Source organism: Pieris napi, chromosome 24, assembly GCF_905475465.1.
Source record: "Pieris napi chromosome 24, ilPieNapi1.2, whole genome shotgun sequence".
Taxonomy (NCBI): Eukaryota; Metazoa; Arthropoda; class Insecta; order Lepidoptera; family Pieridae; genus Pieris; species Pieris napi.
The window spans coordinates 4313013-4336984 of record NC_062257.1 but is presented as its reverse complement, the minus strand read 5'-3'; the positions used below and the strand labels follow the sequence as shown (position 1 = coordinate 4336984).

Genomic DNA, 23972 nt, shown 5'->3' with positions numbered 1-23972 from the left:
TTATATCGGACAGTACCCTTGGCACAAACATTACGATAATATCTGTCGTAACATGTGAGTTACGATAGATATTATTGACAACTGAAATGAAGAAAATGGCGGGTTTTGTTGCGCGACCATTTTGTTTGCGTCAAATGGCCCCACGGGATTGTGGACCATATTAGAGAAAATAACTATATATAATGGTTTAATTAATAAAGTGTCATTACAAAACGACATGTTTTACTATCCTGTACACAAAGTAAATAATAAATTTTATTGTTTATTACAAAAATATATACGTTCGTCCGTCTATTAAGTTTTTCTTAACCTATTGACGACGCCGCGGTTAACTTTTATATATTATTCGTGGTAAGGGTACTGTGCCTTTTTTGATTTAAAAAAAAAAGCTAAACAGCGTGTGAAAATTTATCTTCATAGTATATTTACAAGACTCTTTTTGGCGAATCTTTGGGGAAGTATTACGAATCTAAAACGGAATGTTAGAGCTATATACTATGACAATCAAAGCATGACTGATACAAAATTAAATCTTTTTGCATTATAAAATTTACAATAATTCAATGTTATCATGAAACAGCGCCGGTACTCTGTTACTCTCAATAGCGATTACGACCCCTATGTTGAGTTATTGTACCGCGTGATTCCAAAGTTGCGATATTGAGCAGACGAATTTTCACAGAACACTAAAAAAGTCGGGGTGGGTGTCGCTATCGTCATGGAAGGTTACAGAGTATCGGCGCAGTTAGTATAAGTAGTCATATCGGATAACTATGTACATCAGAATCGTCGTTTTCTTAGAGAAATTGACAAGTTCTTTTAGTTACTGGCTTCTTCTTGATCGCTGCTCTCACCGCCTCTTCGAATACTTCGTGCATATTGACTCTTTCTAAAGCCGAACACTCCACCAGCTGGGCAGCTCTGAAATGAGATATTAAAATAATTAATAAAATATGGTTCTATTCCAAGCGACTAAAGATTTTTTTTCATGGCGAAAAAGCTATTGTTTATCATACGGCGAAATACTTAAGCCTGCCCCCAGGCGAATAATTGTCACAAAAACAAATGTTTTGTATAGTCCTTTTCACGAAAGAAGTCCCCCAGACGCGGCGCTGCAATCGCATGACGTAATGTTGCCATTTATGAGTAAAAAATTTACCTATTTTATTTACATTTAGCAGATGTAATTTATCAAGTAATATTATTTTCTGCATACTTCGATGAAACAATATTTCTGTTATGTAAAAAGTATATACATATTTATTTACTTATATTAGCGGTGTTCTACCTACTTACAGGGAAAAGTTGAGAAGATAGGGTAAAGAAAAGCAATACAATTTTTTATTCAGAGTTTTATTGCAAAATTGTTGGGTTACAATTTTTTTCGAAGTACACACCGCTGTTATACCTTCGTTTGTAATTCTTGTTATAGTTATTTCTGACACACCTGCAATTAAATTATGAACAACTAAAAATAATAATAACTTTAAGTTTATAATGCTTATGTAATATATGTTTTAATTTCAGTTACCTAGTTTCATCACGTTATGTATTTGTTCAATTTTGTCGCAAAAACGAATTTATATCATAAAAGTCCCATCAATACAGCAAAAAAATATTAAATGGCAACTCTAAAAAGTACCTGTTTTGGCGGCAATTCTCTTCCGAACATTGTTTAGTTGTACTAAAACACCTTGATTCTTATGTTCCGCTTCACAGAACTCTTTCACCTTTAATATCATTTCTCGAGCCGAACTTTTTACAACTTTTGGCATTGTAATCAATATTTAAAATGCACTAAGCTAGTTAAAAATTCACAAAAATCTACCACAACAAACGAACTTGATAACATCGACGAATGACAACATTGCCGACCTGTCAAATTTAGTTCCAAAAATATCCGCGGGACTTCTTTCATGAAAAGCACTATAGAATAAGTTTTTTAACGTGATTCTATTTTTAAATTAGAATTGAAATATGCCTATGTCATGTCATGAATACCATTTTGGTATCTTGAAGATTAATTTTAAGATTTTTGGTGGAAAAGAAAACTACTAATGGTAACGTAAAACCGCGAATAATATATAATGGAACATAAACTTTCATCATTACTATTGGTACATTGTAATCACAATTCTTATCTCTCGCTTATCGAGCGACCGGCCACTGCCCAGAATACAATCATCGTGAAACACAAAACTATATGTAATTAACGACTAAAATTTATCGACAACAGTTCATTCATGTAGTTGAATGTTCTATCCTTATCACTCCTGTGGAATTTTGTGGATAAATAAAAGAGACATTATTTTTCGAATTGAATCTTCATTTAATATTAATGCATACCAAAGTGCGATATATTTTGTTTTTGTAATCTTTGAAAAGGTTTTATGTAATTCTTTTTTTGGTTTAAATACCAAATACTCTCAAAAAAAAACATCAGTAACAAAGAAATCATTAAATTTAACCTGTTCTTAAAACGTCGTTTTTTTATTAAATTTAAAAAAGTTTTAAATTTTACGATATGTACCTACCTATTTAAAAATGGTCTTAACATGCGGATTAGGTACCCGATGGGCGCTTAACAACGCTTTTAAATAATTGATCATACCGAATAGCATTTTTATTTTGTGTATTCGCGAAGAATTGCTAGATTGCTTTTACAGACGGAATTTGGAAGATTCTGCTGATTTTTAACCTTGAAAATGAATAAGGGACGACAATGTTAATATTCTGAATTTGACCATTTCACAGTAATATATAAAATTCTCGTGTAACAATGTTCGTTCCCATACTCCTCCGACCACGGCTCGACTGATTCTTACACATTTTTATGCATATTCAGTAAGTCTGAGAATCGGACAACATCTATTTTTCATCCCCCTAAATGTTAAGGGTGGTCCCACTCCCAAATTTCTATTTTTATTTTTTAGACAAAACTCTTTATTTTTATTTTTTTATGATACAGATAAATTAGGTTAGACTTAAATTACTTATTAGTCTTAAGTTAGGCTAGATTGTAATGTTCCATGATGTCTTAGTAAAGACACATGTATATATACAAAAATACATACAACCCTTAATTGTCACCCCTCTACGATCAACCCCTTTTTTACTATAGTAGATAGTTATTTTTATTGAACTAAAAAAATGTTTTCTACAAATAATATATGTAGGGTCAGCTAGTATCTATATAAGAACGTAACACTGGCTAGAGATCTCCGGCTAGAGTCGCTGGTGGTAAGGGTGCCTAAGAGAAAATCCTATACTAAAGAATGGAAGGTGTCGAGTGAACGATCTTTCAATGCCTTGTGAATGGATCACATATTATAATGCTACCATATTAAATATGACTGCGCGTTATACAAAATTGTTTAAGTTTTACAGCCAATCTGTATTCCGTTTAAGAATTCGAATTCGTGCTAAGTTTTAATTAATAGATACTATTTCACAGATGAACTTTACTTTCTTCAAAATTCACTGACAGAACATTCTAGTATACACTAGGCTTTGACAGAATGAAAAAAACGGTACGATGCCATCTTCCATCATGAACTTTTAAAGTCAATACTTAAAAGAATTAAAAATAACAATCTCTATCTTCTATAGTCACTAATAAATAATATGAATATATTTTTTTTAATCTTATCAAATTCCCTATTATGTTAACTATTAAATTTTAAGTTTATTGTGCTGTGTAAAGTCATGGACGGAAGTTAGTGTTGAGCGATTTTTTATCTGTGAATGATAATGGTGATATGGCAGCTGCCGACACCCGTCCATGATATCATTATATTTTTTTATCTCAACAATGAAAGACAAACGGATTTTAAATTTTACTTTTATTCATCTTTTTCCTTATCTAAAATTTGGAAGTGTTTGGCCGGATCTAAGGGTCATAGATAATACAATTTACAGATTTCATAAAAAAACCGAGCTTCGGTGTGTATTCTAGGGTTACTTTGTGACTTCCAATTTTCTTCAAAACTACACGAATTTTAGTTTAGCCTGATTTTGTTTAATGTAGATTAAGAAAGCGTACTCTTCAGACTTAATTACTAACGAGCATTATGGTTTTATAAATTAGTTATCAAAGTTTTTGATTCGATAAGGCATATTTATCTGTGGAATAAAATCTATCCGTTCATACCATAATTGCTTTTCATAACTATTTCGGCTGGAATTTATAAAGCAATCTTTGACCTTAAATCAATGAAGCTACAACCTTTAAAAGTCTGGCCTTCAGATTTCGTGACAAGGACATTTAATAGATCACATTTGACATTTGACATCTGACACCATTGTAATGACGTTTTACTATTTAAAATAGAAATTGTTTAATAGTTTGTGAGATAACGTATTTTGAGTAGTAACCAATTGAAATACAAATTTCGATAATAAGTAAGCGATTAGCGAATTACTCTGTGTATACCCCATGAGGGTTATTTAAAGTCATCAACCATTAATCTAAAAACTCTTAATCGATTCTAACAATAATAATTCTTGCTTTTACTAGGCTAAATTAATTCGTTTTAAACTCACCGTATTTTTCTTTTCAACTGTTTTCCCTCTTGTGTCGTTATCACAGCTTTTCCTGTATTACGCAAATCCGTTTTTGTCGCTGAAATAATATGTTTTAATTAACTTTGACCTTATTTAATACATATCTAACAATAGTTTGGTTAGTATATTTTCGTACTTCAGTTACATATTACTGAAGTCGATTTCACATATTAAAAATATATAATATGAGTTTGACAAAGTATCAAACGTTATCATAGTGTGTATAATCCGTCTGCGTCGAATGAGTGGAAAATAAAATCAGAAATATCGAATCTGTGGCCTTCGTCAAGGTTGTGAACGACAATATTACGTATTATAAATGTTAACGTAAAATCGTAAAAACCGTTAGATTGTAATCTATCGGTTATCGGTTATCGGTATTCGGTAGATTGTACTACACTAACTTAGTTATCATTCAAACTTCTTTGGTCAATTACAGATTAATTTTACTTCCCAACAATTTCATATAACTACCGAATAATAATACGTTAAATTGCAAGCAGTATGTTGAGTTGACAATCTTTCGACAGTTTACAATCTCGCGAGATAGATTACAATCTAACGGTTTTTACAATTTTACGGTGACACAAATAAACCTTCTTGTTGAGGTAACAGATACAGAATATTCTGTATCTGTTACGTCTGTTACGTGATCTGTTTTTTCTAATAGGCAAGTTTGTGATCAGCCCGCACCTGACAAATTTCGTCTACATTGTATTGTATTTGGGTCTAAAGGTGTGCCGGTTTCCTCATTAAGTTTTCCCTCACCGTACGAGCGTTATGACATTGACAGAAGGTTGGTGCTCACTCATGCCAAGCCTAGGCCAACACTCTGACTATGATATTGAATGATGCATATGTGCTTCTGTTTATTTCCAAATACGCCCATGTAGCTAATATACATAAATGTATAGTTACATTTACGATTCGACTTTGTGGGCCCGTTCCTTATACGCCCGCGGAGTTTTTTGGTAGATGGACTTTGATACAGCGTACGGAGGTGGAGTGATATATTTTACTTTTTGTTTGTGTAAGTGAAATATATGTTTTTAAAATGATAAACTTGTTTTACCCTAATTTATGTTATATCCGTTCTAAGGTGTTTTTTTTTTAATTAAACCTTTCCTTAGAATTACTTATAAGTCTTAAATTGAGGCTGTTTTAGTGTCAGAAGTGACATTGACGATTTAATAGACCACATTTGACAACTGTCAGTTTTAGCTTCACTGCAACATTGTAATGACGTTCAGTTTACTCTTTAAATCATATTTTTTTAAATCATATATTTCATATAGTTTATTAGTTATTATTACAATAAATATGTAAACGGAATTGAAAAAAGATAATTGAGTAGTTCAAACTTCGAAAAATTATTTGATGAGGTCACATTTAATTGAAAATTTTACCTAACTTTAGATTTAGATTTAATTAAATTCTTTATATAATTAAATACACTTACCAACTAGTACAATAGGTACTGATGAACTAAAATGCTTCAATTCGGGATACCATTTGTGAATAACATTTTCATATGATGATCGACTGCCCACAGAGTAGCACACCAAAAAACAATTCGTCTGAAATATATTATAACGTTAAATCCTCCTTACTCAAAAGTGAAAAGATTATATTTATAAAGTACTAGTGACTAAGCTTCCCCCGTAAACTTGACATATTATTTATTTTATACCTAAACCTTCATCATGAAGAAGTTATTACTAGATATTGGTGACCCCCCCACAAATCCCTATTCATATAGACGCGGCGCAGGACTTGTTTTTAAATTTTATTGATAAAAGCTTGCCAACGTTTCGACACACTGATACATTGGTAAAGAAGCACAATATACTATTTTTAATTTGACAAGCACAAGGCGAACATGACATACACGAAGAGATAATATAAGAAAAAAAGGGTGCGTGTACTTATGTACGCGCGTAAGAAGTTACTTCTTTGGCATTATTAAAAATAGTTTTTGATTGCATGCAAATAATTAATTACAATTAAATAATCAAAGACTGGAAAAGGAGTCATTATAGTCAATAAAGTTCAGTTTACATTTGAAAAATTAAATATATATTTATTATTATTCTCTAACATTAAGTGTAACATAAATTCTATTATTATTCGAATGTTGTTTTTGAATTTTGCCCAATGCCGTAGCATCTTCCGTGGGCAACTTCATTCTGTTAATTTTGTATCACGGTGCGCGCGCATCGTAAAATTTTACTCTCATCAATTTTTCGAACGCGCCTAAAGAAGTATAACTTCAAAAACTAAAAGAAAATTGATTTTAAAGTGCGAGGGGAGCAATGGATATCCTAGCTTGTTATCAGAATGCTTAATCTGGACATCAGTAAGCTTTGACGCGTTCTTCGGCATGTAGTTAGTTACGTTGCCGCTGTCTCTTTGTAAGCTCCAGAAATTTTCTTAAACCTTCTCTCATCGTCAAAAATAATCTTAATATTTATAAAACTCACGCTATTATAGGATAAAGGCCTGAGTCGTTCGTAATCCTCTTGTCCAGCTGTGTCCCATAGAGCCATCTCCACTTCTTCGCCGTCAACTATTATGTGACCCACGTAATTGTCAAATCTGAAATCAAATTAAATTAATAATATTATAAACGCAAAAGTTTGTAAAGTTTGTTACCCTTTCACGTAAAAAGTACTGAATGGATTTAAATGAAACTTTACTATAATATAGCTTATACATCTGAATAACACATAGGCTACAATTTATAAGGATATTGTGTGAATCCAAAATATCAAGTAAGTAGGAAAAGATCTACCATCTGCGAGCTATTCTGGCGTGCGCTGCCAAAACCGCTAGAGTTACACATGATGTATGATGTTTGTCTTAAATAGTCAATATTTTTAGTAGATCTTTTCTACGCCACACTAATATAAAAAAATCAGTGGCGCTACAACCTCTTTAGGTCTTGGCCTCAGATTTCTGAATCTGTTTCATGATAATTTTTAAATCTATTAGGTGATCAGCCTCCAGTGCCTGACACACGCCGTCGACTTTTTTGGTCTAAGACATGTCGGTTTCCTCACGATGTTTTCCTTCACCGTTTGAGCTAATGTTAAATGCGCACTAATATAAGCTACTCGAAATACTAATCCTGCGCAGGCGAAGTCGCAGGCACCAGCTAGTCATTAATAATTGTATAAATTGCTAAATATAACAAAAATGTACGAAACACGCATAACTTTTTAATGACAGCACCGATTTGGATAATTCTTTAAAAACAGATTTTTTGACACAATATATTATGAAAAGTGAATGAGATAATAAGACAGAAGAAATTGGTGGAAAGATTGTTGTTCAGAGAGGCTATTTTTAGTTAACATAACGCTAAAAAGCACAGTTTAATAAAAGCGTAAGCGAAAAAAGAAATTTTTAGTGTGAGAACGGAGAAATATGACGCAATAAAAGGTCTACCGTTTTTGATTGACACATTAATATGAGCTATTAGCTGAAAACACAAAGTACAAGAACAATTTTTAATTAATCTAATAACGAAATTTCAATGTTTTCTATGAAGAGAACTATATTTTATTAACAGTAACTACATAGTTTAACAACATTTCGCAATAACGTGAATCTAATTTAAAGGGCGCGACGGACAGTTAAACGTGAGATGTCAATCAAGGTCATTTAGTACGGTATAATCCGTTTGGCTTGGACCCTTATTCTGTACTTCCAATACATTCAGCGATTCCGATCTCACGGTGAGAGTTCAATTTATTAATACGACAATTTATTGAAGTTATACTTCTTTACGGTTCCTTACGGTAAAGGGATAGTAAGGAAGTCGGCGAGTCTCAAATCCAAATAACAGCCCGTTCACACTAGTCGTAAGTCGCATATGGCTAAAAGTCGTAAGTCTGATGTGCCTGTTCACACTGCGTCGCGAGTCGTATAGGTCGTAGTTTCGCGCCATTCGGTACATAGCGAATTCGAAAGATGGACGCCGACGAAGAACTTGTTGTGCTCTACTACTTACGAAGAAAATTAAAAAAGTTGAAAAAAATGTCAATTCCAAGAAAATACTGGATGCACCCAATCCTAACAGAAAGATCGACTTTGGGAAGTTATAAAAATTTAATACATGAATTAAGAAATGACGAACGAAAATTCTTTAATTATTTTAGAATTTCACAAGCAACTTTCAACGACTAGTGTGAACAGCAACAAGCAGACACATATGCGAGCACGATTCGACGCGATTTTTAGTCTTACAACGGGCGCTGGCCCGTCGGATGGTTTTTTGAGTCGTATTAGACTAAAAATCGCGTCTCATCCAATGTGAACAGCTCCATATAAAGTGTATGGTGACCAGAGCATTCGACTTTTAGTCTTATGCGACTTACGACTAGTGTGAACGGGCTGTAACATGTGACATGATCATTATAAAATTAAAAAAACCACCAGAACCGTATAGGATTGAAGCGCTACTGGAAATTATTTATGTAATTAAAAGATTAAATTTAATTTGTTGTGTCACTAACATAAATACAAAATTGTTTTTTAATTATCATTCTCTCGTGAGTTGTGTGTATCTGTTAGTTTAGTTTGGATTTCTGACAGCTTACCAGGGCTGTTCTAAACTTCCGATTCCAACTGCTTGCAAACTTAGATTAATCGAAATTACATATTATAATTTCCAACCATCGAAGCGTTTTGAACGCTCACGATTTGCAGGCGAGTTAAGTAAGGTATATAGTTTCTTCTTAGCGCTATGTGTGACTCCGAAATGTCAAAAACGTATTGAATGTTGACATACGCTAAGTTTCATCAAAATCCAATATAATTTTGAAGTGTCGGAGTCGGCTAGCGAATCTTACAATTATAATAACTATAGAGTCTGGATAATGAAAGAAGATAACGAAAAAGCGCGGCAAATTAAAAAAAAATAGTATGGTATCCCTAAAAGTTTGATATATTTGGTGGATTAAACTTGCTTGATACTCGATTTTATTTTATTATTATTTACATTGATAGTTACTGTATTTCTATTAAATTAAATACTATACGTATTTAATCTTTTACTATTGATACTTAAAATGACAAGCATTGCATGGAAAACTAAAACAGTATATATTTATCTGTAATATTTGACAGGACTTATTATATGTGTGCATTTGCGACAGCTGTGAAATCTCCTGTTACGTAGTCGGTAAACACGTTTGCGGTTAAGTAATACAATTGCGTAAATATAATTTATCCTGCCGCAGGCCGCAGCTAAAACGTAATACATATTTAAATATAATATATCAGTTTATGTTCCTTGTTTTATTTAAATTTGTAACACAAAGCAAATACAGATTATAATGCAGTTATACCACCTTGACATTCACGCTTTGACAAATGACCTTTTCGCGGTAAATTTTTGTTGCCGCCTAGAATTTGGATTCTGTAACGATACTTAATGCTTCATCTGACGCCCATACGTCAAAAATGTATTGGATTTTGACATATGTCACTTCTTAATCTCACCTTTACTGAGGATGTCAACTACTGCAACTAAACGCTAATTTTGTGCCAATGGACTTTGTATCCGGCTAATAAATAAATTAAAAAAAAAAAAAAAACGCTAATTTTTAAAAGAAACAATGCTGTCTATGTTTTAAAAATGTAAGTTGAGCCTGTAAATATTGTCAATCATACCTCATTTAACCCTGCTATCATTAAAGGTACACTAGCGAGACCAAACTTTTTAAATTAGTTTTAATTTTCTATTTATCATGTTATATTATTATCTTAATATATATAAATTACGCGTCACGTTTTTTGTCCGCTCTGGACTCCTAAACTACTTAACCGATTTCAATCAAATTTTCACACCGTGTGCAGTTTGATCTAGCTTAAAAGATAGGATACTCACTGAACTCATCTTAAACGGCTGCACCGATTTGAATGTTTTTTTTGTATGCGTTTGGGTGGAGCCCTATATGGTTTTAGATTCACAAATCAGGCCGGCAGATGGCGCTGCAGTCGGTACTTTCATACTTTGTTTAATATCCTAACCGCTTGAAATATCTTGCAGGACATCGTCTGTCGGGTCCGCTAGTTAATATATAGGTTAAGAATATTGTTAATACTGTATAAAATGAAATAAATTAGTTGATCAAAATTTAGTCCTACAATTATAAAGAGATCAAATTAGTTAAATACTTTAAAGTAACTCTACGGAAAGTATACTAAAAGGTCTAGTTAAAATACAATCAGCTATGGTCATTGACTACAAAATACATAAGACCTTGGTAACTGCCGTACCCAACAAGGCCAACTTTGATGAACACATTTGACATCTGTCAGCTTCACTGACACAACATTGTAATGACGTCGTGCGTCACTCTTAAAAACAGAAATTGTTTATAATCTTTTGAATGAAATTAGGGTAAGGAAATCGTAATTTTCGTTATGACAATATTAATCGGAATTGAAAAAAGTTAATTGTGTAGTATTAACTTCGAAATAATTATACTAGCTGACCCGGCAAACGTCGTTTTGCCATGTATACTATTTCTAGGAAACATTTTTTAGTTCGATAAAAATAACTATCTACTATAATAAAAAATAGGGGTTGTTCGTAGAGGGGTGACAATTAAGGGTTGTATGTATTTTAGACAAAATTGTCTAAAAAAATAAAAACTTAGGGGGATGAAAAATAGATATTGTCTGATTCTCAGAGTTAATGAATATGCATAACAAATTTCATAAGAATCGGTCGAGCCATTTCGGAGGAGTATGGGAACGGACATAGTGTCACAATAATTTTATATAGTAGTGGCCGTTACAAGGTTGTTATTGAATTTTTATGATATGTCAAATCTATTAAATTGTCTACAAGTATGTAAAACTAATATATAAAACATATTCACAGTAGCGATATTATAATTATAGTATATATACGTAGTATGCTTTTACTGCGCTCCACCACTATGTGGAACCAGCTGCCCACTGAAGTATTTCCGAACCAATTCGACTTAGGGTCCTTCAAGAAAAGAGCGTACCAATTCTTAAAAGGCCGACAACACATTTTCGAGCCTTCTGGCAATGTGACTGTCACAGTTTTTATCTAATGATTTTATAAATTATCTACAGAATTACTAGACATATTTTCATTTTATTCTGATACAAATATTAAAGATTTTACTAACGAGGTATTGAAACCGCCTATGGACACTCAATGCCAGAGGGCTCGCGAGTGCGTTGCCGGCTTTAGGATGTGGTACTCTTTTCTTAAAGGACCCTATATACTTCACTGAGCAGCTGGTTCCACGTGTTACGCTCAATTGTGGAACGACGGACGTCGAGGTGATACGGGTGGCGTTTCGTATTCTGCCTCGACGTCCGATGATGAAACTCCGCTGCAGAAATTAATCCAAAAAACGTCAATAAGCTATCTACAGTGTACACTTATTCAGTTTATGAAGTTAAAGGAAATCGCAGACAATGCAACAATGCTGTCGCATAATAAATATTTCAAAACAATGCCACAGGTTTTAATATTGACTGAACAATTAAGTAGCCTAGCAGTGTTGGCCACAATAGGTTAAAAAAAGAAAATAGAACACAAATAAAAGCACGTCTGATCGGATAAGAGTTAGGAGATCGACTGACTTGAGGAGACGGTAAGGTTGTTGATGCATGGGGAGAAATGATGACGAGGATATACTTAGCACAGGATTTGTCACCAATATAGAATGCATTGATGTGTTGGAACAGTGCGACTCTCATCCCTGAGATCGCAGGTTCGATCCCCGGCTGTGTACCAATGGAATTTCTGTCTATGTGCGCATTTAACATTACTCTATTCAAACGATGATTAAATGTATATAGAAAATGTCCTTATTCGTGCACAAAAACATACATATTTTTAAGTCGACAGTTATAATTAGGGGCCATCCATAAAGTACGTCACACGAATTTTAGGACTTTTGAACCCCTCCCCCCGTCCTTGTCACAGGTTGTCACATTTTTATAACCCCCCCCCCCTCCTGATGTGACGTCATACATTTTTTAAATTTATCTTTAAGTCCTTACCATTCAAAATTCTCGTGAATTTGAGTGTCTCACTTGCATTACAACGCTGCTCTAGAAGTTAAATGACGTTGCATGAGAGATTATCGCATAGCGAGAATGCTAAATTATTAATAAATATAGATCAAGTTCGTAAATATTTAAAATTTTTAATTCACATCCAAACTTTGCGTTTTAGTATTTTAAATTTTAACATGTGACGTCACAAAAGTATTGACCCCCCCCATGCCCCTTGTCACACGATGTCACACTTCGGTGATACCCTCCCTCCCCATTAACGTGTGACGTACTTTATGGATGGCCCCAAACATCTGTCGAAGTAGACATGGGGAGAAATTGGCTGTGCCAAAAATCAATCTGGAACTGTTTAGGAAAAACACCTTTTGTATGGCATTTACAATAATTTACCAAAAGAATTAAGAGATCTTCCGAGACTTTTTAAAAATCGACTTGGTGTATTATTCTTTTGGGAAAAATGTATTATTCAATAAATTAATATTTGTGTGGGACACTGTAGTTGATATCAATTTAATAACGTATGATATGTACGATACAAATAATATAAGAATTGTTTAAATTTAATTTAATTCCTTTAAAGAGAAATTTGCGCGCCATTGTGTGTTGCAGAATATGCGAACTTACGATTGTACCACCTTACACATTTTTGTACCATATTATTGCAATAAATTATTATTATTAGAATTACCATAATAACTGCTTTATAGACCTACAACGCACTAGCGGCTGGCCGCAATGCGGTGTGCCGCTGCGGCGGGCCGCACATCGATTATTACATGAAACCGCACGATAACAACGCACTGACTTGCGGTCAACCGTCAACCGCTCCGGTTGATCTGGAGCTGCGGCGAGCTAGCCGCACCGGTTGAATGATGCGGCGCGCCGCGTCCCTCCACGCACTCGGCGCGGTTAGCCGCAAATACCACGTCCTACCCGCCTCAGTCATCGCTTGTTCCTTGCGCTAGACACTATGCAGAGATTTTTCTACGATATTTTCTACAATTATATAAATAAATAACTGCCGCAACTTCTTCAACGTCCATCATGCGCAATATTTCAAGTAGCACTGACGAGTGACGATTGCGGCAGACCGCAATAGGACCGCAATAGGGACGGTTAGCCGGAATACGGCATGCCGCTACGGCAGACCGTATATACCGCAGCCTGCCGCAGCGGCACACCGCATTGCGGCCAGCCGCTAGTGCGTTGTAGGCCATAGAGTAGGTAATGAAAGTTTTATCATCAGTCCAGGAATTTTTAGCTTGATTATTCCACGCAGATCAGTTAATACTAATCTATTGACTTTGGCTGACATGGTATCGCGTGAAATTGATAGGCGATGTCAGGTGGATGTAGTGTATTTGGATTTCCACAAAGCGTTTGATCGAGTAGACAACGACATTCTTCTCCAAAAGCTGGCCGCAATTGGGTGTGGACCTGTTCTGCTTAAGTTTTTTTCTAGTTACCTATCAAATCGTAACCAATATGTTAAATATGGTCAATATATTTCGCAGCCTTATCCAACAATTTCTGGTATTAGCCAGGGTTCAAACCTGGGACCGTTGCTATTTTTAATAATGATTAACGACCTTCCAAGCGTTATCAAATATTCCAAAATACTATTATTTGCTGACGACGTTAAGGTCTTTAAAATAATTGAGACTGACAATGATCGTCTGTGTATGCAACTTGATTTGGATGAACTGCTGCATTGGAGTGAATTAAATAAACTCCAATTCAACTATGACAAATGTGAAGTGATGACCTTTAGTGCCTCTCCGAATAAAATACTCTGCGACTATGGCATAGGATCGAAAGTTATTAGGCGCGTAGACAGAGTCCGCGACTTGGGTGTCCTTTTCGTGCCCGATCTTTCATTTGCGGAGCATATTCGGACGATTACGGATGCTGCTTTTAGGAGATTAGGGTTTGTTCTGCGAAATTCGGTTGGTCTGACGGACACTGCCACTAGGGTGCTATATTCATCATTAGTAAGGCCAATTCTCGAAACCAGCTGCGTCATATGGTCCCCTTATGAAAGGTATTATGGGGATATGATTGAACGAGTTCAAAAGAAGTTCCTGAGAAATCTGTATAAAAGAAGATACAATTTCTTTCCTTACCTCTACCCTACAAAGTTCTTGATGGGGGTGTTAGGGTATAATTAATTAGAGCTTCGTAGGGATTTCTTGGTGGTCAGGTTTGGTTTGAGTGTAATTAAGAATGAAACGGAAAGCGCATACTTGCTGGAAGAGATCATGAGGCTATACGTCCCGGACAAATATTACCGCTGCCGGAAACATAACCTTTTCGCTGTGCGTTCGGCTCGCACTGTCCAGCGACAACAAGCGCCCATTCCATGGCTACTCTCACTGCTTAATGGGTTTCTCGACTCTTCACCGGAGAGCGACCTGTTTGGGAAGCTTATGAGGGTGGTATACTGTGCTTTCAGAGTGTACCTGGAGTCGATAAGGGGGTAATGCTACCCTGTGTTGTAAATCTTAATTGTATTTTATTGTATTGTTTATTGTGTTTTTTAGTCTAAGTTTGGCCATTGTGCTGTTATTAAATAAATAAATAAATAAATTATAAATTGTTAAAAATAAAAACAAAAATGCAAAACTTTTTTCTATAAAATATTATTCTATAAAATATTATCTAATAAGAGAAGATATTTATTTGTAGAACTTCCCTATACACAACATTTGACGTAGTTTTTGTATTGTGGCAGCAAAATAATTTTATGTTCTGGAGTGACGGGATAGGCCAACATACAATTGCCCATGGGTAAAACATTATTTCTGTTTCTATATCTTTCTGTGTGCTACGTTCTATAATACTGTACAACATTTTTTGGTTCTATTATCAATAGTTTCCACAGCGCATGCGATGACAAATTTTTTATGGATAATTTTTACAGGTGTGAATTTTTATTATGGATCCCTATTTTTTTTGAAATTGTAATATAGCCTATGGCAGTCAGTGAACATGCATGCATTCTAATGGTGAAATCGGTATAAGTATATATTATCCTTATCTATATATATAAAAATGAAACCCGTTTTCCGTTGTCACGACATAACATGAAAACGGCTTGACCGATTTGTCTGATTTTTTTTTATAATATACCTTGAAGTACGAGGATGGTTGTTACGAAGAAAAATTAAAAAAATTGAGTGGAAAAAGTCTAAAAACAACACTTTTCTATATTCCCATACAAAATATTCGTAATAATATTTAAAAGTCAATTTGAACTTTAATACCATAGCATAAAGTTCAAGTGTTAGTGGAGGGGTTCCGGGAAGGTACATTTTTATTTTTTGACATAATGTATTTGTTGTTTTATCAATTTTATTTTGTTTTATCTTACTAGCTAGACCGGTGTCCCGAATAGCAGAATAAGTATTTTAAACAAATAAAGAATCGACTGTTAGGCGGTACGATGTTCGCCAGGCCAGCTAGTATGTTATAAGGATATATCAATAGTTTGAGTTAACAATACGTTAGTTGCTATGTTAGTTTTGGTCAGTAAACAAACGTACTCCTACAGTGGTGGATAATCTTTGTAATTGATTGATGATGCATCTAGGAATTTCCGAATGATGGCTTTAAAACCGTAAACGTGTTATACTGAATACAGAGTATTCAATATGAGTAAAACGGGCCCATAGGAACACAAGTAAAATTACCTATAGAAAGTGAAAAACATTAGTAACACACGGTACAACACACATAAATCACACACACTTATAGTACCAGTAGATTTACCAGCAGGTTGAGTAGGACGGCAGATTTTCGGAGCGGCATTTGGGAACCGTTTTTTTATTTTTTTTTTATTGCAGAAAATTTATTTCCCTCTTCTCTCTACCCACTCAACTCATATATAGTCCTACTACTGGTTGGAGGCTGCGAACTGGATGGTTTGTGTATAATTTTGTGGTCATAAAACCCAAAATTATGTTACGTGCAGTTTTAACGAAATTGTTGCATTGTAGACATTAAAATTTGTAAATTCTCTACTGTATAGTAAATTTTTTTTTTTTTTTAAAGACAATTCACACCAATTGATTTAGTCCCATGCTAAGCTGGTGAAGCTTGTGTTATGGGTACTAGGCAACGGATACACATATTATAGATAGATAGACATATAAATACATATTTAAACGCCCAAGACCTAAGCACAACACCAAATGCTTATCACATCGACGTTCGTCTCAGCCGGGGATCGAACCCGGGACCACTACTCCAATGAGTCGTCCAATTGGGGAATACTGCACTGTAACTAGAAGCATAGTTATTTTATATTTAGATAAATCAACATATATATGGCGATACGTAACTTTCTCTTAGTAAGTTACTGTATATAGTTAGATTACATTTCCCGCAGCTACATAGATACTTGCGCTTTAGAAATTACGGTTATAAGTATAATAAGTTTAATAATTTTAAATTTTACAATAATGTTCACAAAAGAGATGGCAACTTTACATGAATTACAATCTAGCCTATACAATAATTATGGCTAATTATGTTGACTTAATTTTCTACAAAACAAATTAATAGCTTAAACTAAACTATTGTTCGTTAAAAGTCTATGTTCTATAATGTATTGACAGTATATGTGTCCGAGATGGGTTTAAACGTATTTTTAATAGCCTATTGAAGGCGTCCTTAATGTACCTTGGTTGTGAATTACTACAGCCCTGCGATTCTGTAACTCACTTTTCGAACTCACACAGCGGTTTTCGCATCGGCGGTCGCTCTCAAATCAGTCGTGAAGCAGTCATTTTATGATTTGGCATTCTGAAAAGGTGGGAGCTTGTAGTTTATTGTTTATCAGAATGCCAAATCATAAAATGACTGCTTCACAACTGATTTGAGAGCGACCGCCGATGCGAAAACCGCTGTGTGAGTTCGAAAAGTGAGTTACAGAATCGCAGGGCTGAACTACTAAATTTGTGTCGAAATTTTATATCTACGCGCGCACTATGAGATGCCGCACCTCACAATCCAGTGTTAATATCATACAAAATTATTCATGGACATTAATCTTTCAAAATTACATCAAATAAATCTGAGTCATTTTGTCGATTAAACCTAAGGGCGACGTCATAAGGAAAAATTGCCTTGAATCATAGAACAAATACCTACTAACGATTCAATGACCCAGAGCTATTGCTACTTCTGATTCACATTTAAGGTCTTTATAAGTTTAATTTTTACTTTACTTTACTTGTCGATAAATATTGCATTGGAATAGTTTTGAATGGATTCGAATTATATTTTGAATTTGGAATTCGGGGGTATTTGTACTGTATAGAAATGGGATTTGAATATGGAATTCGGTGGATTTTGCATTTGACACAAAACAGTATTATTTGAATATGGAATTCGGGGGAATTTGTTATTTAAATAAAATAGTAATTTGAATATGGAATTCGGGGGAATTGTAATTAATAAATGGTAGTAATTTGAATTTGGAATTCGGGGGAGTTTGTACTGCATAGAAAATTGATTTAAATGGAATTAAGAGGATTTTCCACTTGATAGATAACAATAATTTGAATATGGAATTTGATGGAATTGGTAATAGAAAATAGTATTTTGAATATGGAATAAGAAGGGATTTGTAGTTAATAGGACACGACAAGATCAGAATTAGAAGCAGTATGCACGGAATGCGCAATGAGCTACACTTCAATCAAACAGGTGACAAGTACTCACACTGTAGGTACATACTCCGTCGGGAACTCATTCCTTGTATACACATATAGTAGGCATGTTTTGCCCACCATACCATCACCGACCACAGTAATTTTCAATCTCCTTGCCATTCCCATAATCCACAGTCACATATTAAACTTAACAGGTCCTTATCACAATGATGTAACGATCTTATCACTAATGATAACGGTATGACGGCGCGCGCGCACAGTTTCGCGGTTGAATGCAAAGTGTTCAAAATAGTATACGAATGATTCAACTGATTTGTCATAGCGATGCGCAAGCGCCTGCTCGATCCGTCTCTCAGTTACTGTAATAGCAGTAGATTTACTGATATTAAGAATAGTACAAATAATACTGTTCTAAAATGAACAGTAGAAATGTTGTGCTTTATTTTATAGAACGGGCCAACGAGCGGGGGCATATGATGTTAAGTGATACCGCCCATGGTTTTTGCCACGCTGTATGTGTGTATGTGGAATCAGCTGCCCACTAAAGTATTTCCGAACCAATTCGACTAAGGGACCTTCACAAAAAGAGCGTACCAATATTCTTAAAAGGCCCGCATCGCACTCTTGACCCACCCGGCTGGCACGATTCTACCGTCGAAATTCAGCCTTAGTGTATTTCGATTACTCTTTAACTGAGAACCTTATTATCATTGTATGTACGATTAAAACTTAAAAATAAAGTTAAAACGATGTGATACGAAGCCAAACAAACATAAAACACGTCGTAACATACAAAAGAGTTAAAATGTAAATGGGCCGGTCACAATTCCCGCATTTGTGATGGCAGTTGGGTCAAGAAGACCCTTACTTGGAATGGCCCAGCGAAGAAAGAGAAGACGCCCACCAGAAACATGGGAAAATGGAATAAAAGGGATAGCGGGCAGAATTGTAAAATTGTCGCGAGGAATAGAGAGTGGAAGAATTCGGAGGAGGTTTTCACTCCGTCGAAGGTCATGTACTAGTGTATAACTTAAATGGCATAGACTTAGTGTAGTTTAGCTATCGAATAAAGGCTATTTTTATTTATATTCTATTTTATAAACGACAATAAAATAAAATAAAATATGTTTATTATGGAACATAAGATACATGTATCACTTATTCCACGTCATTAGATAATATTATTAGATATAAATTCCTAATTAAAACATTTTACTGTATTCTTACCGATCTACTGTATTTGTACTGTATTGGGGCACATGTCACAATATTTGCAATAATTATTCTGTGGACGTTTCCTGACCAAACGTAACAACAAAAACGTCAAACAATCGTTTTGTTAACCATAATTAACGATAAAAGGCGTCAATATTTTGCATTGAACAAAAACGTTGCGTAGATGTATATATTTTTCTTATATATCTTATAACTATTGAATTTAAAACGCGATTTCAATGTAACAATTATATGTCGAATATAGCCCGTTTAGTCCAATCTTTACTTTAGATTTATATTAACTAGTTACTTCCTTCAGTACCATTGATAGGTCTTGAAATGGGCCAGTCACATTTCCCACATTTGTAATGGCAGATGTATCAAGAAGATCCTTATTTGGAATGGCCCAGTGGGAGGAAGAAAGAGAGAACGCAAACAAGAAACTTGGGAAGATGGAAAAAGCGTGCGTGTACTTATGTACGCGCGTAATAAGTTATACTTCTTTGGCATTATTAAAAATAGTTTTTGATTGCAAGCAAATAATTAATTACAATTAAATAATCAAAGACTGGAAAAGGAGTCATTATAGTCAATAAAGTTCAGTTTACATTTGAAATAAATATTTATTATTATTCTCTTACATCAAATGTAACAAATTCTATTATTATTCGAATGTTGTTTTTAAATTATGTCCAATGCCGTAGCATCTTCCGTGGGCAACTTCGTTCTGTTAATTTTGTGTCACGGTGCGCGCGCATCGTAAAATTTCACTCTCATCAATTTTTCATAACGCGCCTATAGAAGTATAACTTCAATAAAAGGGATAGCGGGGCAGAAAAGAAAGAAAGAGAAGAAGTTCTTTCTCCATTCACTTCCTGCTAACGCTTCTATTTCTTTTAACACCTTAATCGGGGTGCTCTCTTCTCCTTTGCCTTGGTCCATTCCATAATATAAGGATAAAGGAATCCTAAAACATGGTTCATCTTTAAACGATTAATAAATTTAATTTTAAAATATTGTCATAAATGGTTATTATGTGAAGTATTTTGCCTTTCGATTATTTAATATAATTCGAATTTATAATTTTCGGCCATGGTTATTTGACAAGAGTTTAATCCATTTCACGTTAATCCATTTTATATTATAATATATTGTTATGTCAAGTCCTTAAAATATTAATATATCAAATGGAATCCTAGAGGAGGCTACTATAGGTACCTACTTTCCCTTTTAACTTAACATTCTTTTTTATTAGGTGTAGTAAAGCTTTTTCTTTTATTTTGTTCTTCCTACCGAAACTGACAGTAACAATTTATTATCTTTATATATACACTAGCTGACCTGGCTAACTTCGTTCCGCCCGACAACCTTATAATATCGTTGTTACTTTAATTTAACTTATTTTAGGATTTCATTAATGTTAAGTATTACATTAATACAACTTTTTTGCTAATACAGAAATGTTTTATTGCTTGCCATTGCGAAAGAAGAATGGCAGTTTTACACATTAGGCATCTTCTCTCTAGCGTCAATATGGCGATACTGCATGTTAAGCACTTTCTGATATCCAACATCTTTTGATCAGGATCAAAGCATGGTTATGCATCTCCTCATTCACCTTAAGATCGGAATTTCTTGAACTGACACGAATTCGACGTAAAATGATGCGTAGTTTTGTCAACAGATGGCACCATATGGTTTTTGCATTCGTAAAATTAATTAATTAATTTATTGCTATTCGATAACTTATCCGATATTTTATTGCTTATTCTGCTATTCGGGACGGAAACAAATCCAACAAATCAAAAACCATGGCAATCGGTCCAGCCGTTCTCGAGTTATAAGTGTTGTAACAAACACGACTTTCTTTTATATATATAGATATAAGATATATAATTCTGCTGTACGTGTATATTCCACTTAACTCCTCTTAAACGGCTGGACCGATTTGAATGAATTTTTTTGTATGCGTTTGGGTGGCGCCCTTTTGCAGTCGGTAAGTAGGTAATTTATCTATACAGCAAATTAACACCTGGCATATATATAAATCTTCTGTGCATGTGTTCGTAATTAAACTCCTAAACGGCTGGACATATTTTGATGTCATTTTTTGTATGTTCAATTAGATATTTTTTGAATGTAAGACGTGTGTACAGGACAACGTCTGTCGGATCCGTTAGTTATAATATATAATTGTTGTTATGTAGAAATTATTACGTGACATAGCTTAAAACATTAATATGACAAATGGAAGAGACTTCCCACGGCACAGGGAATCCTAGTGTGGGGACTACCGACTAGTGCGCTAGCCCTTTTTTATTTTATGTACTTAATAAAGTTTTTTCTTCCATTTTGGTTCTTCCTACCGAAACTGACGGTAACAATTTACTATATAATATAGACATAGACATTAAATTTATTACATACGAAAACACACATACATAAACACACAAAATAACAATACTCAAAGAAAAAATAAAATAAGACAATAAAAATAAAAAATAAAAATTCCCTATTGCCATTCGGTTCGCTTCAAGTGTGCAATGTGTGTGTACTGTGGTTGTAATTGGCCCTGGCTCAGCATTATGCTGAGGAGCAGACTGTACCACAGTGCTGGTCATTCTGCCAGAGACCACAGCAGCTAGTTTTCGCCTCAGTAGCAAAGAAAAAAAAAATAATAATACTAAGTAGAAAATAATAATATTAAAGTTATATAAGTATAGATATACCTTCCTCATGCATCATTTTAAATATTGGTGAAACCCGTGTTAAATTCCGTGTAATTTTTGAGTTTTCCGCGAACATACAGATAAGCGGCGGACTTGTTTGTATATATATGTAATATAAAAGTTAGGCATTGTTACGGAGACGGGTTGACTGCAATGTTCTCGTAATTTCCACTACTTAGAGGCGTTTTCAGTAAGCTGAAATGTGATTTGTAGCCGTTTCAGGAGAGGCACTATCACATTCTTGAAAAATGTTATTTGCATAAAGTTACTCTCGTTTTCAGGAGGGTGAAAATTTTTTTCAGGCTATTTCAAAGCAAGAGTCGAGTGGTATATTTGTCAGGAAACCAGTTTTCAGGCGTTTTCAGGACTGGTCATACCGCTTTGATGGAGGAATATTCAGGAGTGCACTTTTCTATGAGACAAGGACGGAATGATACGCGAAATAGATAAAGAGTGCGTATGTTCTAGAATTGTGAGATAGGGATAGAACATCAGCTACTTAGTACCATTCCTGCCTAGAAAGTTCTCGAATTATAAGCGGGCCGAAACGCGACCTAAATATTCAGTTCCGAAGGCGATTCCAAGAAATAAGGTGCGAATAGTGAAGACAAGTGATAAAGTACTGTGTAATGTGCGCGTAATTGAAGTAATTAGTGACTGTATTTTCTTTTGTGTTTCTTTTGTATAATTTAATTCCTTGTTGATTTATTTAAAATAAACTATTGAAGAGATCTTCGGCATTTTCTATCCGATCCCCTAGCTCGTATATGATACATATTTTTGAAGACAGCGTTCATAGTAAACGTTTTCATTCAACCAGTTCTTTCTCCGACTTTGCAAATCCGACTACCACGAAAAAGTGTTTGTCGGGTCTCATATATGACACTCACATATAACGTGGCTTTTGGGAAAAGAATTTTCATGATTGCTTTAGTAGATCCAGAGAAAACCTAAAACCTCACAAATTTTACCTCATTATAATACTCTTCTCTCTTATCGTCACAACGTAAAAACTATTAGACAGAAAGAGACGAAGGTGTACGTTAGCTATAAGAGAGTGAGTCGTATTTGGTTATATTAATAACCGATAATTCACAGACGAACCTGTCAAATTGTTGGTTATTAGAAAAAGTGGACAGAACGTTTTTGCTGGCATGGTTTAAAAAAAATATAAAGTTAGTAGTTAGTTTTCATCCTATACAGCTTGCCATCCAGTGGACTGTGAAATGTGTTTAATAGCACCTAAATTTGTAAATATAAGTAAAGGATTTCTGCACCAAGAGACCTAAGGTAACAGACGGAGCCCTACGGGTAGGATCAGAGGTTCAAAGAGGAGGTTCACCACGGTAATTAAGGGCTTACTCTTCGCCACTTTGAGAGGAAGCGGGGAATAAATAAGACGGAGCAATATTCAAATTTTATTTATTTTTATAAAACAACATCTTAAATACTACTTACACCTATTCACGCATATGTGTACATAACACACATCATTTGTTTATTAATTGTGTTACAAGGCATGAATGTTTGTCGTTTAGTGTGTTAGCAAATTAAATTCTTCCTATGTTATTACAAATAAGAATCTGTATAAGATCGTGATCGTGAAGCTGTCGATTTTAAAGTCGCATGTCGTGTTATTCACAGTATAAAAGTGTTAATTGCGCACAAAGAAGAAAAACCCTATTGGCACACAGTTGTTATTTCGCACAATCTTATG

General features: G+C 34.4%; 1 protein-coding gene across 1 annotated transcript; it reads right to left on the bottom strand.

Annotated features, from left to right (window-relative positions):
* Positions 1–140: 140 nt before the first annotated feature.
* LOC125061879 (ras-like GTP-binding protein RhoL) lies at positions 141–18602 on the bottom strand. The gene is made up of 5 exons (XM_047667515.1): positions 18361–18602; positions 7044–7158; positions 6023–6140; positions 4543–4621; positions 141–921 (listed from the first exon to the last, which is right to left on the bottom strand). The coding sequence occupies exons 1-5, from the start codon at positions 18474–18476 to the stop codon at positions 798–800; spliced, it is 552 nt and encodes a 183-aa protein (XP_047523471.1). The 5' UTR covers positions 18477–18602; the 3' UTR covers positions 141–797.
* Between the last annotated feature and the right edge of the window lie 5370 nt (positions 18603–23972).